The sequence below is a fragment of the Brassica oleracea genome, chromosome C4 (assembly GCF_000695525.1).
Source record: "Brassica oleracea var. oleracea cultivar TO1000 chromosome C4, BOL, whole genome shotgun sequence".
NCBI lineage: Eukaryota > Viridiplantae > Streptophyta > Magnoliopsida > Brassicales > Brassicaceae > Brassica > Brassica oleracea.
Genome location: NC_027751.1, coordinates 14,499,605 through 14,507,625, shown reverse-complemented (window position 1 = coordinate 14,507,625; position 8,021 = coordinate 14,499,605). Strand labels below are relative to the sequence as shown.

Here is an 8,021-nt window from a genome sequence, read left to right as displayed (position 1 = left end):
TACTATTCTAATAAATTGATTTTAATCCACATAGCTTTCACACTTAAGTAGATTGGTTTTACAAAACTCAACTATAAGAAAAGAAGTAATGACACCATCCATTTAAGTAAAACTGTAAAAGTAATTGTAACTTCGGATCGTGGACCTTAACACTTGCTTACTCGTTTCCCAGTGATCGGACTGGTTTAAACACACTGGATGCAGTTGTTGGTGCGGAAGTTTGCGAAAGTGGATAATTGTAGTTTTAAGCATTATTAAATATTTTATATGACTGGCAAAGCGTTTGAACATTGTTGCATTTACATGTTATTTTTGACTGGTTTACTCACAACAAAAATTAGTGAATTATTTAATAAAAAACATTAATTATAAAAATTAATTTTAAAACCCAATAATAAATATAAAAATTATATTTATAAATCATATTAGTATAATAAATATGAAAAATATATTTAAAAATACATTTTTAACTTTTATATATATGTATGTATATATTAATATTTATATCATCTCAATGTTTAAAACTTATTTAAAATTATTTATTTTATATTTATATAATTTTTGCAAAAATAAATAAATTTACCATCCCGCAATCGCCCGCAACCGCAAATACTAGCTGGAACCAGCTTTTGATTTTCAGAAGTTTGGAGCTGTGTAAAGCGGTTTATAGCATATTTTGTGATTGTTGTAAAACAGCCAACAACCGCTACCAACCGCAAAAGCTGCGTTTGCAGCTTTACGCAGCTTTTGCGGGTAGTAGCGGCAAAACCAGTCAGACCATCAGTCCATGGATAATACAACTGGTTAGTGCATTATTTTTTTTTTAGGCTCAAAAACTGTTTAATAACCATAAAATCAGCACGTGATTTTTCTCTATATTTTGATCTCATTTTTATGATATCACAAATCTTTTTCAGATAAGTTACTCATCTTTTAACTACTTCGACTCAATGATGCTTACCTTGAATTTTTCTTCGGATGTGTAAAGATAAGAAGACTTTAGGGATATAATTAGATAAATAAATTATATTAAATACTTCATTATATATCAAAAATTAAGATGTACAATTTATCACACTCACAAAGCATAACGTTTTTGTTGCGCACCAACACCAACCGCTCATGTCAGAACCGAAATAGCTAATCAGCTATTTTACCACTTGTAACGTCCTAACCACTTTCACCATTAGATCTCACGTCTGATTACTCATACGACAAGTAGACCCCTGATAGCTCAAAGTTATAACCATAATTTCAATACTGTAAGTGCACATCAGTTCGCAGCAATACATATCTGGATCGGATCCACAAAGATTGGATAGTTCTCAAGTTCTAATGAAAGTGGATGACACTAAGATTGTTTACGGTTTTAGAATGCAATTTAAATAAACCAGTAGAGTAAATTAACAATGAAAAACTATAATAAAGCGCTCAACAGTAAGAGAATCACATGAAATCAGATGAAAGCAAAACACTTATCACATAATTAATTAAACTCAATTCTAGAACTTAGAACACAGTTTTATAATTTATTCACTCTCGCTATGTCTAACAATCCAATCAACTAACTTTCGTTGAACTCAATAGGTTAAACATGCACTAATGAGCAAGTTTTGATGATTTTACAAAGTTCCCTGACACCAGTTCTCGTTGGTTAGATTATTTTGTTCATTTAAATTCTTCCAGATAATTCATCGAACCCCTTTTGAACGTAAAACAACTTAAGCTCATGAGCTAGGTAATCAAGTTCAAACAATAAAAGTAACTATAGATGAAGAAATCTAATGATATTCCTCGATTAAAAAATCCTAGTCATTCATTTTCTTGAATTCTTTTAAAACCCTAGCACCAACTATATATGAAGAACTCTAATGATATTTCCAGATTAAACAATCTTAGAAATTTATTTTCTTCTATTCCTTTGAAACCCTAACACCATCTATGTAACTATTCACACATAGAAGCAAAAACACAAGAATAGACTAAAATAATGCATCATAATAAATAAAGAGATAGAAACAAAGGTTCATAGTTGCAATTACAAAGTTATTTAATTATTTTCAAATTAATTTTATTTTGTATTAATATTTTAAAATATAGTAAAAATTATTAGATTACAATCTCAAAAGAATCTGTATAAATAATTTTAGTTATTTTACTTTAGAAATATTAGAATTCTTAGTTAAATTGAATTAAATTGTTAAATGATATATTAAAATGCATAGTTAATATAAACATTAAAATTTGGTAATATCGTAGACTAATTAATCTTAGGTCTAGTTGTGTTTCAGGTTTAATAGTATTTAGTTTTCTATGATTTATTAAATTATATTTAAAAATGCATTGCCATCTTTGTATTTTTACGAAAAAGACTTATTCAAGTATATTTTATTGATATTAAGAAAAAGAAGGAGAGAAAATATCTGCCCGAAATCAGAGAGTAAGCAAATGAAAAAGAAAAACGCTGCCCGTCGGGCAAACCTCAAACTCCAATACGACTACGAGTCATCTCACTCTCTTTTATTTCCACTTTCCGAAAAAAAAAAGAAAAAGAAATTTAAAAATTAATATCTCAAAGCCAATAGTCATAATATCCTATCAAAATGTGTACATAAATGGTGAAACTTCCCTCTTCTCTTCTTCTCCATCCTCCATCCCCAACCACCGTTCTGCGTCACGGTGGCGCTTTATTCTCACGCCGGAGCGCCTCACCGGTTGCAGACGGTGTCGTGATTCCCTACCCCCACTAACCTCACATCATCATCTCTACACTAAAGATGGGGCAGAGCATGAGCTGCGGAGTGAGACCGGAGCACCACGGGATATTCGCCTCCGTTCAGTGCGGCGACGTCGTCACCGTGCGGAGAGTGATGGCCACGGATCCGAGTCTTTTGAATCAGGCCACTCCTTACGATCGCCACTCCGTTCTCCACGTCGCTGCCGCTAGTGGCCAGATCGAGGTTAGTTTCGGTGGTTTTCTCCGAGATCTCGCCGGAATCTTCTCGCCAGATTCGATTTTTTTAACTTGCGCATTTCTGATTTTGCAGATTTTGTCTTTGCTTTTGGAGAGATTCACGAATCCAGATACGTTGAATCGTCACAAGCAGGTTAACGATGACATCTGATTTGTTTTGTATTTTTTTTTTTTGATGAAATCGATATTAGCTGATTGTGTTTCTTGTAGACTCCGTTGATGCTGGCTGCTATGTATGGGAGGATCTCTTGCGTCAAGAAGCTCGCTGATGTTGGAGCTAATGTATTCTTTTATTCCTCTGACTGCTTTAGAATCAAAATCCAGGATTTGGATTTGGATTTGGATTTGGATTTGATTTTTTCTTTTTCTTTTTGCAGGTTTTGATGTTTGATTCTGTGAATCGGAGAACGTGTTTGCACTACGCAGCTTACTATGGACATGCTGATTGTGTTCAAGCCATCCTCTCTGCTGCTCAGTCAAGTCCCGTTGCTGTTCATTGGTGACTACTCACTCTCTCTCTCTCTCTTTGCATGTTTAGAACAATCTCTTTACTGAGAAGTGTTTTATACCTTTTTTTCCAGGGGATTTGCGCGGTTTGTGAATATTAGAGATGACAAAGGAGCAACACCCTTGCATCTTGCTGCTAGGCAGAGACGTTCTGAGTGTGTGAATGTTCTCTTGGACAGTGGCTCTCTTGTTTGTGCTTCCACTAGCCTCTACGGGTATTGAAAACATTAAAACATTTTCGTTAAAAGTTTCAGTCTTTTGGGAGATTTACTTATCCTTCCATGCTTTGTTGAAACAGGTCTCCAGGGAGCACACCGCTTCATTTAGCAGCAAGAAGCGGATCTATTGATTGCGTCAGAAAGTTACTTGCTTGGGGTGCTGATCGTCTTCAGAGAGACGCTTCTGGGTATTTATAAACTTTCTCTATTCCCACTTTCCTTGTGCTCGTTTCGGTCATTTAATCATCTTGAAATCAATTTTTTTTCAGGAGGATACCATATGTGGTTGCCATGAAACACAGGCACGGAGCATGTGGAGCGTTGCTTAACCCCTCTTCTGCAGAGCCTCTTGTCTGGCCATCCCCGTTAAAGTTCATCAGCGAGCTTAACGAGGAGGCGAAACTGCTCTTGGAGCAGGCTCTGATGGATGCTAACAGGGAGAGAGAGAAGACAATCCTCAAGGGGACTGCTTTCTCCTTACCATCACCATCACCATCACCATCTTACTCCGACACTGCCTCAGATGATAACATGTCCGAGGTAATAAACATCCTTCGTCTGTTTGATAACATGTTAAACACGCATATTAACTGAAGTATAAAACGTGTTTTACAGATGAGTGATTCGGAGATGTGCTGCATTTGCTTTGAGCAAGCATGCACGATTGAAGTCAAAGACTGTGGTCACCAAATGTGCGCACAGTGCACTCTTGCACTGTGCTGTCACAACAAACCGAACCCAACGACTTCAACCGTGACTCCACCGGTATGCCCGTTCTGTAGAAGTGTCATCTCACGGTTAGTAATCGCCCAGAACAACAACAACAACGACAAGAGCAAGAGCCAAGACGAAGTTGTTGATCGTGAGGCAGGTGATGTCAGCTCTTCAAAACTCAGAAAGCATAGAAAATCGATGAACCTTGGAGAAGAAAGCAGCAGCTTCATGGGACTATCAAGCATTGGATCGTTCGGGAAGATAACCGGCCGTGGCTCGGGAAGGATCGCAGCCGACAACGAGCTGATGGACAAACCGATACTGTGAGGAAGGGGTGAGAATGTATAAAAGATAGATCTTTTATTGTGGTGGGAGATTGAAATAAGGAAAAAAGTGAGTTTGTGTGATGAAATCAATGATTTGTTGTTTCTTTTGATCGAGTTAAAAATGGTTTGTTGTCATTATTTGGTTACTTGTTGATATGAAAAAGGAACCGTCATCATCTTCTTGTCTCTGTCTCACAAACAATTAAGTTAAACTAAGATACTTTTATTAAAATTTGGAGGAAAATAGTTTACACGATCAAACCTATCCCGTAACAAAGCTAAACTCATCCTGTAAATTCGAGAAGACAAGACATGTTCACCAATTTAAAACAATTCAACTCGAATAATTCATGTTAAGGAATGAGTACAATCGTATTAGAGTTATTACTCTTGTTAACCAGTCTCCTAGTATTTTCACTCAGTCATCTCCTTTTGACTAATCTTTTAGTTTTCATAACTTTGTTTCTTCATATATCTCCAATATATTGTGTAAACACATATGTACTTCATCTATTTATATCAATTTTGGTAATCTAATAATATGAGATTCACACGTCTTATACTTGACTTGTTTAATGTGTATAAGGACAAGAGATAATACATGTTGCATGTCTTCTTCTCTTTTCTTTTTTTGTTGTATCCTCACTAAATTAGACTTTTCTCCTGTTTTATTTTTAACAATTTAAAATGGATGATTAAGATGGGAACAAATGTTATGGGAATGGCTGCTAAGTTGCCAACGGAGAAAGAGAAGGAGAGCCAGAGAAAAAAGAGAAGAAGAAAAGAGAATTTGGAAGGGCTGTTGACCTCCACATGATCCAATCACTTTCTTCTATCCCTCTCACAAGTTATAAACATTTTGAATATTTGCCTCCTTGTTTAAACTAAAATATATACATTTTTAAAATTAGTCAAGTTGTTACAACTAGTGCATACACACGGTCACTTTTTGTTTATTCCTTCGTGGACTATTCCTTTTATACGTGTAAGACTCGCTCTATAGAGTCAGTAGGGAAAGACCGATATATTCGGTGGAACTTTATGTTAATCGACTTTAAGGAAAAAAAAATAAACCTGGTGATTACTGTGACATATATAAAATTAGACAAACGAAGAAAATGAGTGTTAATTTCTTACTTTTATTCTTAGAAGACCACAGGTTATAACTGTTTAACCTAAAACAAAACCTAACCAAATTTGAAATACAAATAAAAATTCAACATAGTTTACCAAATCATATAAAACTCTTCTAAAAACCGATAACTTTACAAAAGTGTCGGCGATCTAGTGATGATTCAAAAAATTATCGGGTTCAAACACCACGTAGTGTAGAGAGTTATTTTTTAAAACCAAATTTCTAAAAACCGAAATTTCTAAAACCGAAATTCCATAATAATAAAATAACCTGCAACTTTAAATTATAAATAGAAAACAAACACACGATTATTCATAGATTTTAGAGAGGCCCACATACCCCCCTCTTTCTCTCTAATCTCTCTCTAAAGGTTTCGAAGAAAAAAAAAAAAAAACTTTGGTGGCCGGGGGCTTAAGCCCCCGGTTACCAACCCTTTCTTTTTTTTGTTTTTTTGATATGTAAAATATCTTCGATCATTAGATCGATTTTATGTTTCCGTTTTAGCGGATCTTTTCTCCGCAAAGCGATTTTGAAGTGTAAAAGTTTCAATCAAATCAGACTTGTTCATCACTCGCTATCTATTTTTGATTTGATTGATTCTGAATAAAGTTTGAAATCTGCTTTTCGCTCTGAGCTCTATTCTTATTCCGGTGATGCTCAGTTCAGATGCCTTTTTCACCGCTCACTCTAACCACTTTCTAAGATAATTAGTCTTCGCTATTTGATATATCCACTTGTGGTGTTCTGTGAAGCGTCTCTGATCGGAAGTAGGTGGAGTTAGAAGGATTCTCCAAATCGTTGTTGGAGAAGGTTCAGAAGAGTTGGCGTTCTTGTGACAGTCCAGCAAAGAGTCTTTCTACACCTCGATTTAAGCGTCCTCAGATATAAAATCCGGTGCATCAAGGCCTCTCTGTTTGAGTACTGTCGGTTAAGGTGAAAAGCAATCAGGGAGAATTCAAGTTTTAAGGTTAAAGCTTGAGGCAGATCAATCATGACAAAAGCTACGCCGGCGACAAGTACCGGCATCGGTGGTGGCGATAGAAACGACTCCTCAGTCTCCCATCTGTTACGGCGGCGCGTGCAGACACGTCTGCAGAAGCTCGAGTGGAATGTGACCTGGAAGGACGCGTGTTAGGAAGTCCTTGGAAGGGAGACGCGTGGCCTTTTACGTGTTACACGATTAGGTTTCGAGTCAATATATTAGGCTTGACAACTATATAGGCTTAATTTTAATCGAGTTTATAATAGTATGGGATTTAGGCTTTTACCTTTCTTGTATCTCTCCCTATTTGGATTTCTTTCAATGAAAGAAAAGTTGACAAAAAAAAAAAAAAAAAAAAAAAAAAACATAATTGTCTGCCGTGGAAATACCGTAACCTAATGGTTAAGGTTTAAAAGTTCTACATCCAGGTTTGGGGTTCAAATCTCAGGCTATGTAATCTTTTGCAAATTACGCTTTATATGAGGTCCATGTTTTGATTCCCGGAAAAATGATTTATTAAACAATTATGCAGACTATAGAAGAAATGCTTACAATTGATCTTCAATATGGTGCAAGTAAATCCGGTCAGACGTAGGTCTACAGCTCAAGTGATGCAGGCGTAGATCCTCATAAGGCAGGTAGTATTGTCGATCGTCAAATCGTCTAATGTAATCTTTCTCGTAATTATAATATCATAATAAATCAGCTTTAAAAAAACACATAATTGTTTTATCATTTAGTTTAATATATTTGGTTTCCAGTTTTCAATTAAAAGAAACGCCAATACGTTTAACAAAACTATGGAGCGTTTGATGTTGTTTCAAATTTCCATTTGTTGGTCATTATAATTCATTTATTTTATCCTATTACATATAACTAGAGGATTACCGCGCTACGCGCAGTTTGTTCATTCATATTTTTAATATAATTTTGATGTTAAATATATATCTGAAATAATAAAATATAAAATTTAGAAAAAATGTTTCAAATTCATTTTTACATTTTCAATAAACTTTTATAAGGTAATGCAGTAAACTGTGAAATTAAGAGAAATTATTTGTTTTTATTGAATTATGATTGGCTAAAAGTTATTGAAAATAGAAAATTAAGAGATAATATAATTATAATCAAAATTTAAAATTTTCTAATATGTGTGAAAACTTTA

At 34.9% G+C, this 8,021-nt stretch overlaps 1 protein-coding gene across 1 annotated transcript; it reads left to right on the top strand.

Moving 5' to 3' along the window:
• Positions 1-2,527: 2,527 nt before the first annotated feature.
• Positions 2,528-4,919, top strand: LOC106342805 (putative E3 ubiquitin-protein ligase XBAT31). The gene is made up of 8 exons (XM_013781836.1): positions 2,528-2,960; positions 3,048-3,107; positions 3,185-3,256; positions 3,352-3,473; positions 3,556-3,696; positions 3,780-3,887; positions 3,969-4,239; positions 4,315-4,919. The coding sequence occupies exons 1-8, from the start codon at positions 2,778-2,780 to the stop codon at positions 4,738-4,740; spliced, it is 1,383 nt and encodes a 460-aa protein (XP_013637290.1). The 5' UTR covers positions 2,528-2,777; the 3' UTR covers positions 4,741-4,919.
• Positions 4,920-8,021: the final 3,102 nt, after the last annotated feature.

Excerpts from the sequence above, each read along its gene's own strand:
- LOC106342805 (XM_013781836.1), top strand. The coding sequence starts at position 2,778 with ATGGGGCAGAGCATGAGCTGCGGAGTGAGACCGGAGCACCACGGGATA. Across the intron at positions 3,474-3,555 it reads AGTCCCGTTGCTGTTCATTG|GGGATTTGCGCGGTTTGTGA; the intron begins GTGACTACTCAC and ends CTTTTTTTCCAG. Across the intron at positions 4,240-4,314 it reads CAGATGATAACATGTCCGAG|ATGAGTGATTCGGAGATGTG; the intron begins GTAATAAACATC and ends CGTGTTTTACAG.